General features: G+C 42.0%; 1 protein-coding gene across 4 annotated transcripts in view; it reads right to left on the bottom strand.

Moving 5' to 3' along the window:
* Positions 1–689: 689 nt before the first annotated feature.
* The window catches only part of CCDC149 (coiled-coil domain containing 149), a 145,225-nt gene continuing 121,186 nt past the window's right edge, over positions 690–24,728 (bottom strand). For all 4 annotated transcript variants that reach the window (XM_077477692.1, XM_077477694.1, XM_077477693.1 and 1 more), the window contains 2 exons: positions 7,624–7,737; positions 690–2,150 (listed from right to left, as the gene is read on the bottom strand). In XM_077477692.1, the coding sequence (XP_077333818.1) occupies positions 1,621–2,150; positions 7,624–7,737 (644 nt within the window). In that variant the 3' untranslated portion in view covers positions 690–1,620. The remainder of the gene's footprint in view (positions 2,151–7,623; positions 7,738–24,728) is intronic.

Below are 24,728 nucleotides of genomic sequence, written 5' to 3'. Positions count from 1 at the left end.
AAAAAAATAATAAAAAAATTAATAAAAATGCTATAAAACTATCCCTATTTTGTAAACGCTATAACTATTGCGCAAACCAATCAATAATCGCTTATTGCGATTTTTTTTACCAAAAATATGTAGAAGAATACGTATCGGCCTAAACTGAGGGAAAAAAATGTTTTTTTATATATTTTTGGGGGATATTTATTATTACAAAAAGTAAAAAATAATGCGTTTTTTTCAAAATTATCGCTCTATTTTTGTTTATAGCGCAAAAAATAAAAACCGCAGGGGTGATCAAATACCACCAAAAGAAAGCTCTATTTGTGGGAAAAAAAGGACGTTAATTTTGTTTGGGAGCCACGTCGCACGACCGCGCAATTGTCAGTTAAAGCGACGCAGTGCCGAATCGCAAAAAGTGGTCTGGTCTTTGACCAGCAAATTGGTCCGGTCTGAAAGTGGTTAACTTTTGAAATCTTTTGAGGACTCCATTGGTGTGGTATCCCTGCCAGAATCCCAAGCTCTGTCAACCTTCAGTATCACTCATTTTTAATACTGCACATTATTTATAATGTAAACAGCCCTCGCCTAAGGGCTACAAGGCAAACATATACAGATATCTCACCAACAGAGACTTTAAGAGGTATAAGAAATTGGTTGGTAAAGCCAACATGTTCCCGAAAATTACATGGCAGTTTTGGGTAGACTAGCCTTTTAAATCTGTTTTTATTAACATGGTTTACATTTGCCTGAGAACATAAAAATATAATTACTTATAATGAATTTATAACACTGATATATCTCCATTATTGAACAATGATTCAGCATTTACATACAAAAAACATACACTTACTCCAAGACACAGTGTACAAAGCAGCCCTCACAAACCCTACTAAACACTCAAAGACAAAAAGGATGGACATCACTGAAATGTTCAGACTGAAATGAGCATAAGATCTAGAAACACAAGTTGCATTAAACACAATACGCTACTGGACCTCCTAAAGCTGATATAGGTCATGCCAGTAGGTTGATTTTCTTACCAGTTTTAAATTTCTTTACATGCTGTATTGCCTATTCACAGCAGGAGTAAGTGAGATGGCATCACTCTCCTCGGTTTTTATTTATTTTGTTCTATAGAGGATACAAGAAGTGAAGTAATGAGCCCCCAATGGGATAGGGGTAGTAGGGAGTTATGATGGAAGTCCCTTATAACTATAAGAGACCAGTGGATGGTTCAGCCTATCGGCATTACCAGACAATTTGTGAAGCCATGGATTTGTTCTTGCAACCTTCAGTCCACTGGGAAGGCTACTTTTCAGCCAATTTACAGGGTACCCGTTTTTGTAGCAATTTTGCCTGTTCAATTTCCCAAGAGAAGCATGCAAGGACAAAACTGAAGTTCTAGATTAAAATATCAGCCAATATCCTCTTTACTTGTATATCTCCCCACATTTTACATGGATTTCTGATAATGGCAAAACTTGTGTTTTAGGTTTATCAGTCTTTTAACAATGCACTATAAAAAAAAAAAAAAAAAAAAAAAAAGTGCTCAACTTTGGGGAAACATTTCAAATAAATAAAACCAACATTGTTTGAACCAATCAAGAGACATCTTTGGAAACAGTGGGCATTTGGTCATGATCCATTCTCTTCTACTCCTTTTCCAACACATTCATCACTAGCAAGAGGTTTTGATGACTCATCTGTCACAGAGAACTCAGAAAGTCCCTCTTTTATGTCCACACAATTTTGGAGACCAGCACTGTCTAAGCTTCCATCTGCAGAGTCTTGTGATTCGTCTAAGCTTCCGGCTGATAAAACCTCAGATCCCAACTGGTCAGCAAGACCTGGACTGGACAATGGAGGTTCAAAGTTATCAAGAGGGGGTGTCACATCTGCAGCACTGTGTCCTTTAACTGAATTTATAAGGTGGTTATCTTCCAGCTCAGCTGTTGCCAGTTCCTCAGTTAGTTCAATTATCTCATTCCCTCTCTTCTCCAGTTCGTCTTTCTCTGAGCATAAAAGAGGGATTAAAGGATGAAGATACATGTTTTCATAAGCATTACCAAGCGGGTCTTGGGAGTTTTCCAGTGGTTGTGTGGTCTCTTTGTTGGTTTGCATGTGCAAATCACTACAGCGGATGTCAACACTTTGTTGCCTGTGTGCTAGAGAAATAAGAAGGTAATATGAATAAACAATGAACTTTAAACATTAAACAAGATGAAAACATTAATTTCTCTATGTGTGTATTCAATGTTTCCTAGTATTTACGTCAGTTTTTTTAAATAATTTTCCAACCCCATAGTATCAATTTCTATATTCTGACTTATATTAACAATGAAGCATCATCAGCTGAACATCTATCATCAGCTGAACACCTAATTTGGGATGCGCATCATTTTGTAAGGTTGAGCTCTAGATTAAGGCCCTGCGCCCCTGTGCATGCGATCTATGCATTTTAGCATGCCCTGGAAACAGGTGCAGCATCGAGCCCTGCTGTGGTTCTCTGGTTTGGGCTGTGCATGCTCACAGACAAATGCCCAAAACACAGAATACTTTCAGGCAGCGTTGCTGGAGGCTGCACCTGGGACTCTGGGCACACTAAAATGCCAGATTTGGACTCACAGGGGCTACACACCCTGTGTGCAAGGGGCACAAGTGGTAACAGTAAAGGAGAGATGTGTAAGGTTATTGTAAGGTTCATCAAAGGTGAGTGTGCACAGAGATGTTTGTGGTATAAGATTTTAAAAACTTAAACAGCAGTCATGAATTCTGCTGCCATCCATTCTAAGTTTCCAGGTTCTCTCATTTCTGTGTCCAAAAAAAAAAAAAAAAGGGGGGGGGGGATATATATTTTTCCCTTTATTTTGCCAGGGTGAATGACCCCCTTCATCTTGCTTTGAAAAATTAAAAAAAAAAAACCTATAAAAAAAATACTAAGGCGAGAAGTACATCTCTTTTTTAAATTATTTTATTTTGTTGGTGAAACAAACGCTGTAGGGAGACGAAGAGAGGGTCCAGTAGAACTAGGTCTTTCAATATAGTTCCTCCTGGTGCCATAGAAATATCATGAGGTTTTCCATTGTACTAATGTCATTTACCTCTTTGATTCATTGCCTGACCGAAGGAGTCTCTGCAGATTTCAAGTTAGAGTGGACACACGACAGAGCAACGTTTAAGTAAGTAGAGCACCAAATATTTCCGGAACCTGTTTTGAGAGTGTACCAAGGTGTAGGAGACATGCAGCTGGGTCATTTTCAAAAGATAGATCTGTGAGATCTCAGATTACATTGCACACCTTAGTCCAGAAGGGGCAGATCTTCAAACAGGTCCAGAATATGTGAAACATTCTACCATCTGGGTCTCCACATCTCCAGCAAATTGGAGAAGGGAACATTTGTCGGGGGAACATTTGTTAGCCTGGTCCGAACCCTGTACCACCTGGTTAAAAATCGTATAACCAGACTCCTGGAGTTTGGAAGATAAGGAAGACTTGTCAGAAAAAAAAAATGAATATGGTCTTTTTGATCTTGAGTGAGTAAATTGCCATTGGAGGTTTTTTTCCCATGCCTTCAGGAAAGAGGGCACATAATCTTCTGGGGACTACAAGTGCTGCATAAGTTGTCAATAGGCCGTGCCGGAGTGGGGCTAGATGGGATGGATTCCTGCAGCTTTATTCAAAAGATGACAGTCAAGAAGGACCCATCCTCTTTGGCAAAATATGAGAGGGGAAAACGTTTAAGCTGGAGTGCCTGCCATCTAGGTAGGGCGGGGTCCATCATCAACTGGATGTACAAAAAACCCTAGCAACTAAATCAAGGACTTTACCGGTACCATTAAGATAAAATGTCAAAGAATTTTATTATTGCGAAATGAAAAACATGAATATGACAAAATGCAAAGAATTGTTACAACATATATGCACAAAAATAGGATTTTTAAAACAGCTTACCTGTAAAATCCTTTTCTTTGAAGTACATCAGCGGACACAGGGCCATAGTAGTTTCTATGTGGGTTATAGGCCACCTTCAGGTGATGGACACTGGCACGCCCTAAGACAAAAAGTGCACTCCCTATATAACCCCTCCCACTACTGGGAGTACCTCAGTTTTGTAGCAAAGCAATACACATGTATACCAAAGAAGGGAGGGACCTCTGTGTCCCCTGATGTACTTCAAAGAAAAGTATTTTACAGGTAAGCGGTTTTAAAAATCCTACTTTCTTATCGTACATCACGGGACACAGAGCCATAGAAGTTACTATGTGTGATGTCCCATAGCAATGCCAAGAAACAGGACAGAGCCTGGAAGCCACCGAGTAGCGGCGTGCTGATCTTTTTTTTTCTCCCGACGCTCTTCCTCATGAAGAGGGGGAGAATCAGTACAGATGGGGGATGTCTGGAGAAGAGAACCCCCCCAACTTTTCAGGGGTCTGCTGCTGGCTGGAGAGAAAAAGAAGCCTGCTGCTCCGGACACCGCATGTTCTCTTGTGGAAGCATGAGAAGGTATGTGCGCTATACAGCCCACAGTGGTGACACTTAGGCATGACGACAACATTTACTAATTAAAGGAGATATTTCATAAGAAAATGAAAAAAAAATTCTTAGAAAACTCCACTTACCTTTCCCACCGCAGGGTTTTTTGTGGTAAAAACCAACAGACCCAATCTTCACCCTTCATGGTGGGTTCCATTAACAAACCTTCAAGAGCTGGGGTTTCTTAGGGAAACCCACAATCCTGGACTTGTAATAGCACCACCGCCAGCAAAACTTTATGGCCTTAATACCAAAAGTACTGGATCCCAGGGTCCAGCTCTCAAAAAAAAGAGAAGCATTTACAGGCAAAACCTTGTTTTTTCGAACACGAGGCCCGGGTACCATTCAATTCGGCCTAAAAGACACTTTGAATGGATTCGGCTACATAGCTAGCCCCAGCAAGGATTGCTCCAGTGGAGCTCAGCACAGCACATCTTCTCTTGTAAACAACACCTTAGACACTGGCGAAAAAACTGAGGTACTCCCAGTAGTGGGAGGGGTTATATAGGGAGTGCACTTTTTGTCTTAAGGCGTGCCAGTGTCCATCACCTGAAGGTGGCCTATAATCCACATAGAAACTACTATGGCTCTGTGTCCTACGATGTACAATAAGAAAATAGAACAGTACAAATGATGCTCTTAACTATTCCTCCTCAACCCTACTGCAATTCTTGTAATAATAAAATTCTTTGTCAGTGGTGTTTATTTACTAGATCTGGAGAGTGCAAAAGCAGGCTCACTTCTAAAAAGAAACAAATCAGCTTCCGGGTTTTATTGCCAAAGCTTAAATTGAACAGGCTGAGATTAGAAGCCGATTCGCTACCATGCACAGCTGCACCAGATTCTGAGTGCACTCCTTTTAGTAAATCGACCCAATTGTATCTTAATGGTATCAGTAAAGTCCTTGAGCTAGTTGCTAGGATTTTTTGTATATGATATGGATGAGGTACTGGGCAATTTGTGCCCAATCAGAGGGTTGCCCTTAGTGGTCCCTCCTCCCATGTTCTTGTTTTTTTCATAGACTGCATGTCCGTAACTGGTTTACAGACATACCCCCCACAAAAGTGCATCAGCTGGAAGTTACAAAAGAGGTAAATTTGGGGTCTTGGGAGCCCGGCTGAAATTGAAATGTGAGAGAACCCCCGCTCCAGGTAAGTCTACAAATCCAAGAAAGCAGCCCCTCCATAAATGGAGAAACCCAGGTGCAGGCACGGTATATACTTGTTGCAAATAATTGAAGAACTCTGGACGGCCACACTCCAGGATAAATTCAAATGCCTTTTATTCGTGAAGCAGAATCACACAAAAGTGGGTTACAGCAAAGCAACAATAGCTAACGCGTTTCACACTACCAGTGCTTGGTAGTGGAGACCTTGAAGAGGAATAGGGGACAATGATTGTTCCTGGGCCACCCAGCTCTTGGTCATAGTATGCCAGCCGGCATTTCTTTACGAGCTTTTATTATTTCTACAAATGTAAGTGCAATATGTTTGCTTATAAAATAAACTGTGTTTTATGGACTTACACTATGGTGAGTTTTCCTTTTTCATTGGGATCGTGATTGCTGCTTACTGGTCTGCCCTTTGAGTTTGGATCGTTTGGCTTGTCCTCATTTTAATCACAGCCGATTCCTACCATGGATGTCTGGGGGTTGATTTGATGCCACACATTTAAAGGGGTTCTGCACTCATAATACAACATTTGCCCATTCTGTTGCCTCTAGTTAATATATCTCATAATGCCACCTGTTTTTTTTTTTTGATTCACCTACCTTTTGTAATCTTCAGTAGTTTATTTTAAACCCCTGCGGCGATGGGCGGTCTCTTGCGGGGATCAGCGTCATTTCCTGTTGAAGCCCGCACTGTCTCCTGGGATCTCGTTCGTGTAATCCCAGGAGACATTGCGGCTAATGCACCCGACATCTCGCGAGATTTCGGGTGCAACAGCCGACATCTCGCGAGATTTCGGGTGCATTAGCCGCAATGTCTCCTGGGATTACACGAACGAGATCCCAGGAGACAGTGCGGGCTTCAACAGGAAATGACGCTGATCCCCGCAAGAGACCGCCCATCGCCGCAGGGGTTTAAAATAAACTACTGAAGATTACAAAAGGTAGGTGAATCAAAAAAAAAAAACAGGTGGCATTATGAGATATATTAACTAGAGGCAACAGAATGGGCAAATGTTGTATTATGAGTGCAGAACCCCTTTAATACTACAGGCCGTGTATCGCTTACCCTCTGGTAAGCGCATATGTTGTGTGGTGGAGGTTCACAAACACTGGTGTTTCGGTTCGCACAGAAGAATTTAATTAAGTCACCATTTTCACTTAATTCACTGGACTTTTGATATAATTACTTTATTTCTATTATTGTAGGATTTATTATTGTTATCGGGTATTTATCACGTATTACACATTTATTTAATCACATGTTCATTCACGAGTATGATTTTATATTTATTATGGTGATTTTTTGGTGTCATTTATTGTCATATATTAAATTATTTTAGCTTAACTTTATGCGCAGCTATAGTCTATGTTTTGGTTATGGTGTATGTAGATATCTTACAAATTTGAGCTGCAGCTATATTTTTAGTGATTTAATTGTTTAGTTTTTAGCACGGTATATCGGCAAGGTTTGCCGTAAGTAGCACAAACGGCGAACATCATTCATTTTTAGGATGCTGTTTATCCAATTCTTACTTCTTACATTCCAAAGAACAGTGGTAATTTAGTTGTAAACAAAATGCTCTAAAAGACGAGTGAAAGAAACTGATGTGTAATTGGTTCTTTTAACACCCGCTTTAGTTCTGTGATCCAATGATGTATCTTATTTCACAGTAGCAACACTAAGAAGTTAGGCCCTGGGTCAACAAAGTCAGCATCCTAGCACACAACTGCTGTGTAAAAAGGTCCACACATTCTTATTCTTGCACAATGTATCCTTTTTAAATCCCAATAGGTAAAATACATAAATGTATGTGTGTTGTATAATCGTGTAAGGATGAACACGATCCCTGAAAAACATTGCAAACTGACAGGTGCACCCGAAGATGACAACTATAATAAATAGCTCAGTGCATGAGTTAGGTTTCAGGCTTACCTGCATAGGTCAGAGGTTTGTGACAAGGCACCTCAGTAAATGTGATCATTGGTGACTTTGGATGCTGTGGGTTCGTTATTGATGAATCGTGTAGTGAGATGGTGTCCCGTCCCCCTGCCAAAACGACAAACATCTATTTATCACCAAATAGATAAAATGGACATCTCTGCCACTGATCACAGCAATGAAGTCATAACACTGTTCTTTAATACATTCAGATTTGTTAGTAGATGAATCCAGTGTGGAACATGCACAGCTGTCAATAAATCAAATTCATATTTTGAAGCTTGCATGCTACACTGTTGAATAGTGCGGCTTCTTGCGTTCCCTAAAAGTGGCATGCTTTAACACGGCTACATGATCTTTAGTCAAAATAGTGCTGCTCCTGATAATGTCTGGACTCCCATTCTGCTTGTTCCAGATCAGCAACTCATCGGAGATCAGGATAACAGCCTTGGAGCCTGCAGTAGAAGCTTCCATAATTCTGTTCTTACAGGTCCCCTTTAAAGTTCATAGACATAAGGCACACTTTATTTATCTCTAGGATAGATGCGTTTTTCATTGAGCGCCAATATTTCCCTTACTGGGAAACTTCAAATTATATGACTGGGCATGCTGCTAAGCCAGCTGGAGGCTACTCTCTAAATAATGAGAGCAAAACAACAGAAATTACAATTTAATACACTTAGAAAGGACAAATAAAGAACAAAAGGAAGGTAGAGTGAACTAAAGGTCACAGATGATTTCTAGATCGTGATACAGCAAAGAACGGAACTATCAAAAATTCAGAAAGATAGTAGGTGAGCTGGGAGATGCAGGAGCAATCTGATTATTGAACGATTTTGGATATTTTGAGTGAGAGTGTACGAGTTATGGGAGGCATCAATTCACCAGTTTAACATGACAAATTGATATGCATATAGAAGTGTAAAGGGCCCCTAAAGGAAACCTACAGGTTTTGAAGTAAGGGGTTGAAATGGCTAGTTCCCTGGATCTCATTCCGATTCAGCAGGAATTTTCCAACCCAGCGGTTGAACAGTTGATTGGTAGATTGACTTTGGTTCAACCAAAGTGGCCATACATGAATCGAAATTCAGTCAGTCTCCGCTGATCCACCACATCCTGATCCATGTATGGCCAGCTTTAGGGTGTCTGCATTCTGGATGATATAGTAAAGCACACCCCATCGGACAGCAGCACTGACAGTCTGCCAGATTTAGATGGATTAACAAATGAAAGCTGAACTCAAGGTAAACCAGTCAGACGGTTCAAATCTCGGCCCATTCCTGCTGATCCATGTATGTACAACCAGTCTGCAAGATTTTACATGCGATTATTGCAAGTGACTGTTATAGCCTGTAGCAATAACAATGGTTTTCTCCTGGCGGGGAAATCTTCCAATAGGGCACTTATTCTGGTGACCTGGGGTTCACCACGGAATTTGTAGGGATTTCTTCTCAACTTCCTGTTTGGGGCAGGAAGTGAAGGTAAATCTCAGCAGTGGGACACATATGGAAAAAAATAAATAAAAAATGGACAGGGGTTATAACCCTTCCTGACTATCAAAAAAAAATATTTTGCCTATAGCTTTACTTTAACCGATTGATGACCAGCCGCCGCAGTTGTACTGCGGCAACATGGCTTGGCTGCTCGAATCGCTGTTATGTCACGTTGCTTCCTTTTTTGGCCACTAGGGGTGCACATGCCCCCTGCTTGCCCACGGAGCTGATGCGAGTGCACCTGCGATTGCTCAGTGCACACTGAGAAGCGAGATCTGTGTGTGTAAACACAGTTTCCGGTTCTCTGAGGGGAGAAGAGAAAGATTGTCTGTTCATACAGAGTATGAACAGTGATCTGTCATCTCCCTTACACAGTCCCCTCCCCCCTTCAGTTAGAACACACACTAGGGAACACAATTAACCCTGTGATCTCCCCCTAGTGTTAACCCCTTCCCTGCCAGTGACATTTTTACAGTAACCAATGCATTTTTGTAGCACTGATCGCTGTAAAAATGCCAGTGGTCCCAAAAATGTGTCAAAATTGTCCAACATGTCTGCCATAATGTCGCAGTCTCAATAAAAATCGTTGATTACTAATAAAAAAATATAAAAATGCCATAAAACTATCCAGCATTTTGTAGATGCTATAACTTTTGCGCAAACCAATCAATATACGCTTATTGCGATTTTTTTTAAACCAAAAATATGAAGAAGAATATGTATCGTCCTAAATGGAGGAAAAAAAATAGTTTTTTTTATATATTTTTGGGGGATATTTATTATAGCAAAAAGTAAAAAATATTGTGTTTTTTTGAAAATTGTCGCTTTTTTTGTTTATAGCACAAAAAAAAAAAAAAAAACGCAGAGGTGATCAAATACCACCAAAAGAAAGCCCTATTTGTGGGAAAAAAGGACGTCAATTTTGTTTGGGTGCAACAATGACCGCACAATTGTCAGTTAATGCGCCAATAACCCGATGGTAAAACACCACTAAAAATAGTGGCGTTATACCGCCGAAGCTATGGGTGCCTTGGTGTGAAAGCTCTCTAATACTACTTTAATAATCAGAAGTAAATATATAATGTAAAAAGTATGGCTGAAAAAGAAAACTCTGCTTTGATTAGACTTGAGTACTTAGTGGTCTCCGTTAGCGGTGCTTTACTGGCGCTGTGAGAACGGGATGCTTTTAACCCCAAAGAACGGGGTTAACAAGGAGTTAAAAGCTGTCAAAAAGCGCCGCTGCTGAAGCGCTTTGGCAACGCTGCCCATTGATTTCAACAGCAGGGGCGGTTTAGGAGCACTGTATACACCACTCCTGCACCACCCCAAATATGCTGCTTGCAGGACTTTTTTTTTCCATCTTGCAAGCACACCGCCCCAGTATGAAAGCACTCAAGCCTAAATACTGGAGAGGCAGGTTACAGGCGCTATTTTTAGCGCTAAAACGCCTTCAGCGTGAAAGGGGTCATACAATCGCACAATCCAGTATAGAAACAGACTTTGTGTGACTACAAAATACCCACAAGTATAAAAGGAATGCTTAGGAGTCATGTCATTACAAAAAACATCAGAACAGGTCAGTCAGTCCAAATCAGTACAGAAGTACTGGAGAAGGTAAAACATACCATAGGAACCAAACAGAAAATAAAAGTAAAACAAGGATTATCAAACATCAAAAATCATGGATCAGGTCAAATCTATTTTTTATAATTCTCTAATCAAGACCTAATGAATATATCTGAGGCAGCATGGGGTGTGCTTAAATGATATCCATTTTAAAATACCGTATAATTCAACATCCCTTCTCCACTGAATGTCTGTTCAAAGTTTGGAAGAATTGCTTATAGTACTGTGTACAGAAAAGCATGCATAGTTAATAGAAATTCACAAAACCCTATCTAGCAGTAACATATTATCTCATATAAAGCAGAGAAATGCTCCCAAATTAAAAGACATTAGTAACAATACAGCCATAGCCAAAGAAAATACAAAAATTGCTTAAACCAAGAACTGTTTGTTCCCAAATAAAACTGGAGCAAATTTTACTTTTTTATGCAAGAGGGGAAGTCCCACATTTTTCCTGTCTTGCGTTTATGCTGGAAGACTGAGCTGTTATCCCCTCTAAATGGCAATTTGGAAATTCCCTTTAAAAGCACAAGTCATCATGAGAATGAACTGATCACAAGGCAGCCAGACTGTATTTACTTGTATGCTCAGAGCAGAAATGCAGGCTGGAAGACTGCCTTTTCTCCGACATAAGCTCGGATACCCAAAAACCATTATAAAACAGATGTGTTGTCAGAATTACACGAAAGAACAGAAAAAAACTTCCCAAAACAGTTACATTTAGCTCAGGGTTTTATACCTTCATGTATTCTATGCATGAAAGTAAAAAAACTTTTTTCTAGAGCAGCCCCTCCTAATACTTACCTGAGCTCCATCAATGTGCACAAGAGCCTCGGCTCCCTGGGGACTCTCCCTTCTCGTTGACTGAGACAGCAGCAGGAGCCATTGGCTCCCATTGTGGTCGATCACAGCCTGTGAGCCTATAAAGAAAGAACAGTAGCGGGGCAGAGTCTTGGATCTGTGTGTAAATGGACACGCAGAGCACCGACGCAGGAGCGAGAGTCCCTAGGTGTCCCCGTTGCAAAAGCGGTTTGCTCTAGGGGCACTTGGCAGCAGGGAGGGGCCAGGAGCACCGTTGGGGAACCCGAGAAGAGGAGGATCTGGGCTGCTCTGTGCAAAAATGCTGCACAGAGCAGTCCAGTATCAAGTTTTGTTTTTTTAATGACTTTAATATTACTTTAATTAACCACTTCAGCCCCAGAAGGTTTTACCCACTTCCTGACCAGGCCATTTTTTGTGATACGGCGATGTGTTGCCTTAACTGACAATTGCACGTCGTGTGACGCGCTACCCAAATAAAATAGATTTCCTTTTTTCCTGTAAATTGAGCTTTCTTTAGGTGATATTTGATAATTTATTTTTTATTTTTTGCGCTATAAATAAAAAAAAGTTGGAATTTTGAATAAAAAATAATATTTCTTACTTACTGCTATAAAACTTTCCTAATAAACAAATCTAACTTCTGCATCAGTTTAGGCCAATATGTATTCTGCTACATATCTTTGGTAAAAAAAAAAAAATCCCAATAAGCATTTATTGATTAGTTTACGCAAAAGTTATTGCGTCTACAAACTATAAGTTAGATTTATGGCATTTTTATTTATTTGTTTTACTAGTATGGCAGCGATCAGCGAAGGGGTTAACACTAGGGGCGATCAAGGGATCAAGGGGTTAAGTGTGTGCCTGGTAGGTGCTTGCTAACTGTGGGGGGGGGGCTCCCACTTGTATGTTGGCCAATTTATGTAAGATATATTAATATATATGTCTATACACACACACACACACACATACAGTACCATATTGACAAATGTGTATACATATATAATATCCTACATAAATGTGTGTCCAATCACAGCGGGTGCAGCGTTCCGGTGGCACGCGCCCCCTACACCACGTGCTCCGCCCTGCTGCAGTATATGTACAGTGGGCGACCTGGAAGCAGTTAAAGACTTAGGTCTAAGGTCTTTGAGCTGAAATAGATCTTGGAGGCCTTACACCTGGCCATTAAGCTGCAGTTTCTGCTCCGACAGCAAAAAGATATAAGTGAATAGCAACATGCTAATCCCTGAGAGGTTAAGGAAGCACTATTATAACATCCTAAAGCAGAACGTAGGGCAAACATCTAGATACAAAGATGAAATACGTGTAAAGAGAGCGGTTTTATTACTTTACCCAGAATGCAGACACCCTAAGTCAGGAAGTGTGTTACTAGCTGGAAATAAAAGAAAAAAAACTCCTAAAAAATAAAACAAATGCCACCACATCGAATGATTGGCAAGTTGTATATTTCAAATTTTTGGTTCTTGGTTTATTTACATTTTAAGCACATTTTGTCATCTCATTCTTTTTTCAGGTATGCAACACATTTGCATGCAGCATCCCTAATGGTGCTGCCCCTCCCTTTGCCAGTCTTAAAGCGGAGGTCCACCCTAAAGTGGACCTTCCGCTCATCGGAACCCTTCCCCCTCCGGCGCCACAATTGGCACCTTTCAGGGGGGAGGGGGGTGCAGATACCTGTACAGTACAGGTATCTGCACCCACTTCCGGGATAGCTCTCTGCGGAAAGGGGCGTAGATTACGCCCCTTTCCGCAAGTGCCCGCCCCTTTCCGCAAGTGCCCCGCTGCCTGCTGGGAAACACACAGATCCCAGAGGCAGCGGGGACTGTCCTTATTGCGCAGCGCGACTCACGCATGCGCAGTAGGGAACCGGGAAATGAAGCCGAAAGGCTCCATTTCCTGATTCCCATACCCAAGATGGCGGCGGCAGCATCCGAGAGACGATCTAGAGATCGGCTTCGGGTGCCGACATCGCGGGCGCGCTGGACAGGTAAGTGTCACTATTTTAAAAGTCAGCAGCTGCAGTATTTGTAGCTGCTGGCTTTTAAAAAAAAATAAAAAAACGCGGAGTCCCGGCGGACTCCCGCTTTAAGCCCCGTGCACACGGGCAGAATGTCAGGAGACATTTGACAGTTTAAAAAAAAAAAAAAAAAAAAAAAACACATCCGACATTCTGACGTCAGACATGCATACTGGAAAACCAACAGTCGTCCGACTCCCGATCAGCACTCTCAGCCAATGGCAGAGCGCCTATCAGGGTGTTCTGGCGGGGGGGGGGGGGGGGGGCCATCCCCAAGTCAGAACACAACAGTTCAGCGGGGTAGACTGCTGGACTAACCATTGCCATTGGCTGAGAGTGTGGTGATCGGAGGGTGGAATCAGAGGAGGCAGGAGTTGGAACATGTTACATGCTGCACCCTAAAAGCAGATGGAACATGTAACATGTTCCAAAGGTGAACATGGCCTTTAAAAAGGAACCAGCCCCAAAAGACATATGATGGCTGTCATCTACTGACCTCTCTTGTTAACAAGAATTGTCTGACTGTCATTCTTACCCCCATGCTTATAATCATGTGAGTAAACAGAAAAATAATTCATATTTTATTTTTTCTTTAGATTTGCATGCTTGTTCAGGATCACTAAACCATAACAGATTAAAAGAAAGGGACTGCCAGTGAAACAGCATTTTATATCATCGTTTGAGGCACTAATATGTTCTAGGTTTACATACTAGGGTTACAGGGTTACTAGCTACAATAAAAAGATCAACAGATTTGGGGATAGAGCAGATATAAAAAGAGAATTATGTGCAAGTAAGCAATAAGGGCCGAAGAAAACTGCAGAGTATAAAAAAAGAAAAACAGGGAAGACAGACAGGGAACAAAGTAATAAAATACGACAATAAGGGATCCCAAATCACCAGCTGTGAAAGTGGACCTATACTCCAATATTACCATAGACAGCCTTGTCGGCATAGATAAATACAGAGTATTAGTGTTTCTCATCACATACCAATATTTTCTTACTGAGAAACTTTCATTATATCAGTGGGCATGCTGCTAAACCAGTTGGAGGTTGCTTTGTAAATAATATTAAAATAGCACAAATCAGAATTAATTAAAATATACTTAAAACAAAGAAACTGGAAGTATGAATGGAAGGTAAAGCAAAATAAAGGCCTTTGATGCACTATTGATGCAACTTAGGTTACCGACCCTACTAACAGACCCTTTTAGATGTCAGTAGGGCTGGACAAATATGAACAATTCAGTCACTGGAAGAGATTTGCAAATACACTTGAATTAGCAATGTACAATATGTAAAGTCGGCCATAGATGGTTGGAACCATATACAGGAAAGGCTGAATGTACCCAAGTTGACTGATCAATCGATCCTGTCAGATTTTACATACAATTATCGCTAGCGGCTTCTACAGGTGCTAGCAATAATCATTGTGGCCTCATAGTGGAAACTGCTTCCCCCAAATCGCCAAATCTCCCCCCCCCCTACTGGAAGAACACAATGGCTCTGCGGAAGGGATTTCCCCATCAACACTGACTGGTTGCAGCAAAGAAAAATGCTATGTGTATGGCTGGCCTAAATCTGTGTGTGTGGGGCTGGGAGTGACCCACGATAAATTCTTAGTCGTCCCCGCTCAGGCTAAAAGGGTAGGTTCGTCTAGACCCAAAGCTCACTGTAAAAGTAGGAAGAGATGGCACATCCGGCTCACACCTGACCCCAGTGGTTAGCAGGTAAAAGCAGCCTCTGCCATGCCCCCAACATGTTTCACTCCACCCTCATGTTTGGGTATGGCTTGGATGAATCAAGCTGGGGCTGCTTTTATCTGCTAACCACTCAGCCAGCTGAGGAATTTGGGGATAGGACTGAAATACCTACCTTTCCCAGATATGAGGTCAGTCCATGTTTCCTAAACACACCCTGCAAGGCCTAGGAACCCGATTGTGAGAGGCAGGAACACCGTTTAGACCACCTGATCTTTGCCTTTAGATTATGCTACCAACAAAGCATCAAGAATACACAGGGACTGCATTTAAGGGCCCCATGCCTTTGATTGTCCATCAACGTGGTAAAGGCCAGTGGTGGAACTACCAGGGTCTCACTTGTGACTGGACCCTGGCATTCTGCCACTGTCAAGAGGGCCCCAGTGGGGTTGGTAGCCGCAGGGCTCTGAGCTGAGAATATCTCCCTCATACAGCTCAAAGCCTGCACTGACAGTCCAGTCCCCACATGGATGGGAGGGGAAAGATGATCAAGCTCCTTCTCTTCTTACCCCTCTCCTCCTGTGTGCACTGTGGGAAGTGTGAAGCCCAGTGGCTGAATTTGATGATTCAGCTGCTGGGCTTCACACTTACCCCAGTGCACACACAGGAGGGGATAGGCAGGCGGAGAAGGAGCAAATCTGTTCTTTTCTCTCACGTCTATACGAGGGGGGAGGGTGGGGGATTGTCAGTGCAGGCTCTGAGCTGCATGAGAGAGAGATGTCCTGAGGAGGCACTGATAGTTGCCATTGATAGGTGGCACTGATAGGCAGTACTACTCATGAGCACTGATGAGTGATACTGCTAAGCAGCACCTATAGGCTGCATTGATAGGCACTGACAGGTGGAATTGATGGGTACCGATAGGCTGCACTGATAGGCAGCATTGATGAGCACTGATAGATGGCACTAATAATCAGTGCCCTGATTATTAGTTTAAACAGCGTGCTGACACTCTTGTCGGTAAACGGCTTTCCTTTCCTCACACGGACACAGTGTTGGAGGAAAGGATTGCTGATAACCAGCAAGTCTGTTTACATGTTATCAGCTGATCACATGGTAAAGGGGGCGGCTGTGATTGTCCCTTTACCGTGATCAGTTGTGTCCCAAGGACACAGCAGTCACAGAGAGTGTTGGATGCAGGTGCCATGGGGCACGCAGGAGGCAGGGCTCTGGGAGGATTTCTATGGATGCCCTCCCCAGAACTGGAAGCCCGGGCTTCGGATGGAAGGGGGCCCTTCATGGTTTCCTTCACCTGGGCCCTGAAGGTTCTAGTTACACCTCTGGTAAAGGAAAGGCTAAGCCATGTGTGGCTGGTTAAATTAAAAACATCTTTTTGAGTCATGTCTACCAGGGCTTTAGCCAGGTGATACTGCTTCTGCAGTTCCCAGCTTCTACTGAGCCTCTCTGTTGCAGCCTCCCTAATGAACATACGGTAAAAGTATTAAAGAGTGTAATTGTGACTTTTTGCCCCTGCACTTTCTTAACCTCCCTTTAATACAGCAAAAGCTGTGATCTTAGTACGCAAAAAAAGTTGACCAGCTCAGAATTAATCCTGCAATCCCAGTATATTGGAAGCTGGTTAGAATAAAATAAGTTGTAATGTTCAGTCTATAAGATGGCAGTTGGGAGGTTGAATATGTTTTAGCTTTCAAGGCACTGTGATTCAGAACCAAACCTGAAGCTGGAGCATTCGTTCTGTACACATTTGACTAAAAAAGGGATATCAGTTTTGACGTGGCCAGCATCTTGCAGAATGTGTACCTAGCAGCTAACCATAGAACTTATGAAAGAAGTTTACCTTATTCGTATTGAAAGTTTAAAACCCATTTTGGCCTCAAGCTGCCCCCACCTTTTCTCAGAATCAGTGTTTCTAAAAAACCTCTTCCTACCACTACCATGCCTTTCCCATATTCCAAAATACACATTTTTAAACGGACATATATGGTTAAAAACACAAATCTGCCAACAGACAATTTCATAACAGCAAAAGCTTATGGCTTTCTAGTATTATTATAGCTAGCACTGCTAATTAAACCGATACTGGCTTCATCTCAAGGAAACAACTCCAGATCAGGGACTGTTTTTTCCCCTAGAGATTAATCGGCCAGGGGTGCCTGCTGAGAATTCAATGTGTCCAGATCTGATATTGAATGTGGTGATGTTCATCGCCTGAATCAAAAAGCTACATACACCATCACAGGATGGTACTGTGGGTGCATACAGTAGTACAGTGCCACTCCCAATCATAGATTAATAAAAGTTGGAAATGGAAAATTTTATTTTATAGGCACCACTGGTAGAAAGCTAATTTTATTCATAACAATTTATACATAGAGTTTAAAAACAGTGAAGAACTAAAATATCTCAAAAAGTAGCCGTTGGTGTCAGGAGTATAGGGCCAATGTAGCCCAAATACATAGGACATGGCTAGAAAGGCAAGTACGTAACCATGGAGTAAGCGCATTCAGTGCCAGACTGTGGATAGCCTTACAGGACAGATCTACACCTGAATTCTGTTCTCCATGCATCTCCAATCAGGACAGTGACCTTTTTGATGGCGGCCTTTCTACAGACATGGGCGTCGTAGGTGAACACACGCCCACATGTCTGCGTCATTCATTCACAGGGATCTGTGAATGAATGAGCTACAACTACCAACAACCTATGTGGCTGACGGCTTGTAGTTCTCAATGAACTACCAGGGTGCCGTTGAGCTCTCTAGTACACTGCACTCACTGATTCCTTCTGTCATTGTGTAATGGCCAGATCATACACTGCTTACACTGACAGTCTACAGGAGCCCTGCATTGTAACCATGATCTGCTGATTCCTAGTGCAATGCTTTCAAGGCTCCTACAAAAAAAAAAAAATTATATTATAAAAAAAAAAATTATACATACATATATCATACATATATCATACACATATATATATATATATATATATATATATATATTTTTTTTTTTTTATTTTTTATTTTTTTTTTATCTTTTAAAACAGTGAACTTATCCTTTAATATGTATGTAACCAACGACCATCTCTTTTTTTGCTTTCTTTTGGTCTTTTAAATATACCAGTCAAAGAAATTTGTTATTTCTGCACAATAGGTACTTTTATTTCAACAAGCCTTATCAAATCAGGAGCAAGCAACCTAGGGTGAAAACACTGCTACTCCGTAGATACAGTGCATTAGTGAACATGATAACAAGGCATGACGGGGGTTACTGGCAGGATTACCAGATGAAAAGAAAGAAAAAAAGCCTAAAGAAAACAAATGTGGCCAAATCCTAAAGCCTAAGAAGATTCAGAAATACATGTTTGTCCTTAGACACACTTGTAATAATCTCTGCAGGTTGCATCTTTTTAATTCCTAGTATCAAAACAGCCACATGGCAGCAAAAAAAGTAGAAATGCCATCAGATCAGATTGGATTAATCAAAATCCTGGAATTCTAGACTTAACAAATGGTTCTAAGGCTGGCCATACACCATACAATTTTCTTATTCAATTTTCTTTAGATTTACCTTCAACTGTGTAGTGCAAGGGCCTGCCTGATTACAAATGGAAAATGTTTAGGTTTAACCTCATATTATATGTTTTTGGTAAATCTAAAGGAAATTGTATAATGTATGGCCAGGCTAAGTGTTGGTTATGGAGGAATAAATTAGGGAAGGAAATCACCAATGACAATAAATGTGCAGATTAATGAGCTATTCATATTAGAGTTGGTTTCATGCAAAATATACAGACAATGAAAATATTTGCACCAGTTAATATTTAGTGAGTCTAAGACCAAGCATGATTAGGCATTAATGTCACTGGTAAAGAGAACTCCAGTCAAAAGACAACATTTGGAAAAATAGGGTAACTAAAATATCCGTTTATCCTTGTATAGGTTTGTGGATGGCAGTTACTAAAGGTTATATAAAAAATGAGCCCTCGCGCCACTAGGTAATAAAGTGACTAAAGTGAATAAATATCTAAATATGTGTTCATGGTCCCCATGAAGAAGTCACGTGGTATGACGTAACGCGTAGGGAGTGGCCGTAGGACAAACCGGAAGTAGAGTAAGACTGGCGGAAGACGCCAGACCACCATCTTCCTCTCTCTGTGTTTTATATTTTTTTTTAAATGTGAGAGTCTTGGTTATTTTTTAATAAATACATCTGCTTATTTAAACTACTACACTATTGGAGTCCCCTCTCTCTCTCCCCTTCCCCCTCTCCCCTTTGTTTTTTCGAGCCATACACTACGGAATAGATGTTAATATCTACAGTGCAATACCTATATGCTGGGATTGGCCCTCTAGTGGCGGAAGTTTTTATCACATCCTTCACCTGCATTTCCTTAGTGGCTTAATACAGTGAATCAAAGGAGAAGTTTCTGAGGCTATATTTGATCTGCTTGCTTATTTCATCTTAAGGTGAGAGTTCTGAGAGCCTGGATTAGTGGACTTTTTAGCATTTGGTCCCGCTTTTTCCATATTTCATCCTCACTCATTTGTGTGCGATTCTTGGACTAATTTTTTTCATATATATATATATATATTGACTGTTTCACGTTTTCATTTTATATTTTTATATATATATATATATATATATATATATATATATATATATATATATATATATATATATATATTTGTATTTTTATAAGAGTGGCACGATTTGCGCAGGACTCTTTGTTTTATTCAGTTACTAAAGGTTGTCCTTTTTTTGCAGTAGACCATCTTTCCCACACCATTTGAAAGCCTGCAATAGCGCTCAAATCATATCACCAATTATGTCTGCATATGTTTTAAAGTGGAACTCCAGTTAAATGTACAGTAGTTAGGATTACAAACAGGGAAAGAGCATTAACTTACAGCCCTGACAAAATGTACAGCCAGACGTTCAACATCTTATTTTTCAATTGCAGCTTCCTGTGTGAGATATGAATGATATTATACAGTTGTGCTCATAAGTTTACACACTCTTGCCGAATTTATGATTTATTGGAAATTTTTCAGAGAATATGAATGACAACACAAAAACTTTTCTTTCACTCATGGTTAGTGTTTGGTTGAAGCCATTTATTATCAATCAACTGTGTTTACTCTTTTTAAATGATAATGGCAACAGAAACTACCCAAATGACCCTGATCAAAAGTTTACATACCCTGTTGATTTTGGCCTGATAACATGCACACAAGTTGACACAAAGGGGTTCGAATGGCTATTAAAGGTAACCATCCTCATCTGTGATCTGTCTTGTAATTAGTGTGTGTATAAAAAGTCAATGAGTTTCTGGACTCCTGACAGACCCTTGGATCTTTCATCCAGTGCTGCAGTGACGTTTCTGGATTCTGAGTCACGGGGAAAGCAAAAGTATAAAACAGGGAAGGGATATAAAACGATATCCAAGGAATTGAGAATGTCAATCTGCAGTATTAGAGTGCAACTCTAATCAAGTGGAAAATTAAGGGTTCTGTTGAAACCAAACCACGGTCAGGTAGACCAACTAAAGTTTCAGCCACAACTGCTAGGAAAATTGTTCGGGATGCAAAGAAAAACACACAAATAACATCAGGTGAAATTCAGGACTCTCTGAAAACATGTGGTGTGGTTGTTTCAAGAGGCAGAATAAGGAGGCACTTGAAGAAAGATGGGCTGCATGGTCAAGTCGCCAGAAGAAGAAGAAAGCCATTACTACGCAAATGCCACAAAGTATCCCGCTTACAATACGCCAAACAGCACAGAGACAAGCCTCAAACCTTCTGGCACAAAGTCATTTGGAGCGATGAGACCAAAATTGAGTTTTTTGGCCACAACCATAAACGCTACATTTGGAAAGGAGTCAACAAGGTCTATTATGAAAGGTACACCATTCCTACTGTGAAACACAGAGGGGAATCGCTGATGTTTTGGGGATGTGTGAGCTACAAAAGGCACAGGAAATTTGATCAATGTTAATGGCAAGAGGAATGCCATACTGGAGGAACATTTGTATTCATCAGCCAGGAAGCAGCACATGGGACGTACTTGGACATTCCAACATGACAATGATCCAAAACACAAGGCCAAGTTGACCTGTCATTGGCTACAGCAGAATAAAGTGAAGGTTCTGGAGTGGCCATCTCAGTCTTCTGACCTAAATATCATTGAGCCACTCTGGGGAGATCTCAAACGTGCAATTAATGCAAGACTGCCCAAGAATTTACAGGAACTGGAGGCTTTTTGACAAGAGGAATGGGCAGCTTTACCATCTGAGAAGATAAAGAGCCTCATCCACAAATGCCACAAGAGACTTCAAGCTGTCATTGATGTTAAAGGGGGCAGTACATGGTATTAAGAACTGAGGTATGTAAGTCATTTGGGTAGTTTCTGTTGCCATTATGATTTAAAAAGCGTAAACACAGTTGATTGCTAATACATTACTTCAGCCAAACTCTAACCATGAGTGAAAAAAAAAATGACCAAGAAATCATAAATTCTACCAGGGTATGTAAACTTATGAGCACAACTGTATATTATATTATACACACACACACACACTACTGTGCAAAGGTTTTAGGCAGGTGTAAAGAAATGCTGTAAATAGGGATGCACCGAAATTTTGGCCGCCGAAACATATAGGCCGGAAATGGCCTTTTCGCCAATTTGCCAAAAGAGAAAAAAATGACCGATAATGGAGCCGGAAATGGGGCAGGGCCTGGGCAGGGATGGGGCTCCGCCCCCGCCCCTGGTGCCACTCATCATGGGGGTGTCCTATAGCGCAGAAGAGCTGCCTCCACCGCCTGGTTGATTAGAGTGCCGGGAACATCACAGCTTTCATTTCAACAGCTCTGTGTTCCCCGCCACGTGCAGTCACATACAGCCCCTCCCCCTTGTCTGGGGAACGTTGATAGACAGATCACCCGTCCCAGGATTGGACGGGTGATCTGTCTATCAAAGTGCCCGGACAAGGGGGAGCGGCTGTATGTGACAGTGCGTGGCGGGGAACACACAACTATTGAAATGAAAGCGGTGACGTTCCCGGCGCTCTAATCAACCAGGCGGCGGAGGCGGCTCTTCTCTCTCTTGCCTTCACAGGCTGGCTGCAATGGGGGCACACTGGCTGGCTGCAATGGAGACACAGGCAGGCTGCATCTGACGGGCACTGGTGAGGCTGAATTGATCCCTTGTATCATGTACGCAGTCTCTGACCATCTCCTGTACCATTGTCCCCAGTCTCTGACCATCTCCTGTACCATTGTCCCCAGTCTCTGACCATCTCCTGCACCATGTCCCCAGTCTCTGACCATCTCCTGTACCATTGTCCCCAGTCTCTGACCATCTCCTGTACCATGTCCCCAGTCTATGACCATCTCCTGTACCATGTGCCCAGTCTCTGACCATCTCCGGTACCATGTCCCCAGTCTCTGACCAGCTCCTGTACCATGTCCACAGACTCTGACCATCTCCTGTACCATGTCCCCAGTCTCTGACCACCTCCTGTACCATGTCCCCAGTCTCTGACCATCTCCTGTACCATGTCCCCAGTCTTGTTTATTTTTATCAATTTACAAAATGAGCGAACAGAAGAAAAATCTAAATCAAAATAATATTTGGTGTGACTACCCTTTGGCACACATTGTACACTTGCAAAGTCAGGGATTTAGTAAGGTTAAGGTGTAGAATTGACCAAATATACCAAGCAGGTGCTAATAATTATCAATTTAATATGTAGGTTAGAACACAGTTATTAACCGAAACAGAAACCGCTGTGTAGGGGGGCCTAAAACTGGGTAAGGAACAGCCAAACTCTGGTGAGGTTGTAGAAGATAGTTTCATGTCACAGGTCATTCTCCATGGCAAGACCGAGCACAGCCACAAGACACATAGCATTTATACTGCCTCAGCAAGGTCTCTCCCAAGCAAAGATTTAAAGCAGACAGGGGTTTCAAGATCTGCTGTTTAAGCTCTTTTGGAAGCACATAAAAGGGGCAAAGACCCAGTGGTCAGCCAAAGAAACTTAATGCAGCAGATGAAAGACATCATACAATGGTCAGCAGTGCCATCAGTACACAACTGGTGGAAACCAGTGCGACCCAGGTACACCCTTCTACTGTCTGGAGAAGTCTGGCCAAAAATGGTCTTCAAGGAAAATTGCAGCAAAAAAGCCATACCTCTGACATGGAAACAAGGCTAAGTGACTTAACTATACACAAAAACATAGGAATTGAGTGGGGTGCAGACAAATGGCAGCAGGTGCTCTGGACTGATGAGCCAAAATTTTTAATATTTGGCTGTAGCAGCAGGGGGGCAGTTTGTTGGTCGAAGGGCTGGAGAGCGGTACAATAATGAGTGTCTGCAGGCAACAGTGAAGCATGGTGTAGGGTCCTTGTAAATTTGGGGCTGCATTTCTGCAAATAGAATTGAATTGAAGATTTGGTCAGGATCAATGCTGTCTTCAATGCTGAGAAATACAGGCAGATACTTATCCATCATGTCATACCATCAGGAAGGCGTGTGATTGCCACCAAAGTGATCACGCACCAGGACAACAACCCCCAAACATCCAATGTCATTAGGAACGATCTTCTGTGTAAAGAAGAGCAGGGAGTACTGGAAGTGATAGCTTGGCCAATACAGAGCCCTGATCTCAACATTGAGTCTGAGAATATCTGTGGTTTGTTCTCAAAGATATTTGGAACAACCTACCTGCCGAGTTCCTTCAAAAACAGTGTGCAATTGTACCTAGAAGAATTGATGCCGTTTTGAAAGCAAAGGGTGGTCACACTAAATATTGATTTTGATTTCTCTTCTGTCAATTTACTTTCCATTTTGTTAAAGCGGGAGTCCACCGGGACTCCGCGTTTTTTTTTTTTTTTTTAAAAGCCAGCAGCTACAAATACTGCAGCTGCTGACTTTTAAATAGTGACACTTACCTGTCCAGCGCGCCCGCGATGTCGGCACCCGAAGCCGATCGCTCGCTCGGCTGCCGGGTCCCGCCGCCATCTTGGGTATGGGAATCAGGAAATGGAGCCTTTCGGCTTCATTTCCCGGTTCCCTACTGCGCATGCGCGAGCCGCGCGGCGCAATCCGGACGGTCCCCGCTGCCTCTGGGAGCTGTGTGTTTCCCAGCAGGCAGCGGGGCACTTGCTGAAGGGGGCGGGCGCTTGCGGAACGTACGCCCCGTTCCGCAGAGAGCTAGCCCGGAAGTGGGTGCAGTTACCTGGATTATCCAGGTAACTGCACCCCCCTCCCCCCTGAAAGGTGCCGATTGTGGCGCCGGAGGGGGGGGATTCCGATGAGCGGAGGTCCATTTTAGGGTGGACCTCCGCTTTAATTGATAAAGATAAACTATTAGCACTTCTATTTCTGAAAGCATACTTAATCTT

This window comes from Lithobates pipiens, unplaced genomic scaffold, assembly GCF_037356315.1.
Source record: "Lithobates pipiens isolate NorthernLeopardFrog02 unplaced genomic scaffold, aLitPip1_a1.2 Scaffold_13, whole genome shotgun sequence".
In the NCBI taxonomy this organism is placed as follows: Eukaryota; Metazoa; Chordata; class Amphibia; order Anura; family Ranidae; genus Lithobates; species Lithobates pipiens.
The sequence above is the reverse complement of the archived record's forward strand: the minus strand, read 5'-3'. Positions and strand labels throughout refer to the sequence as shown.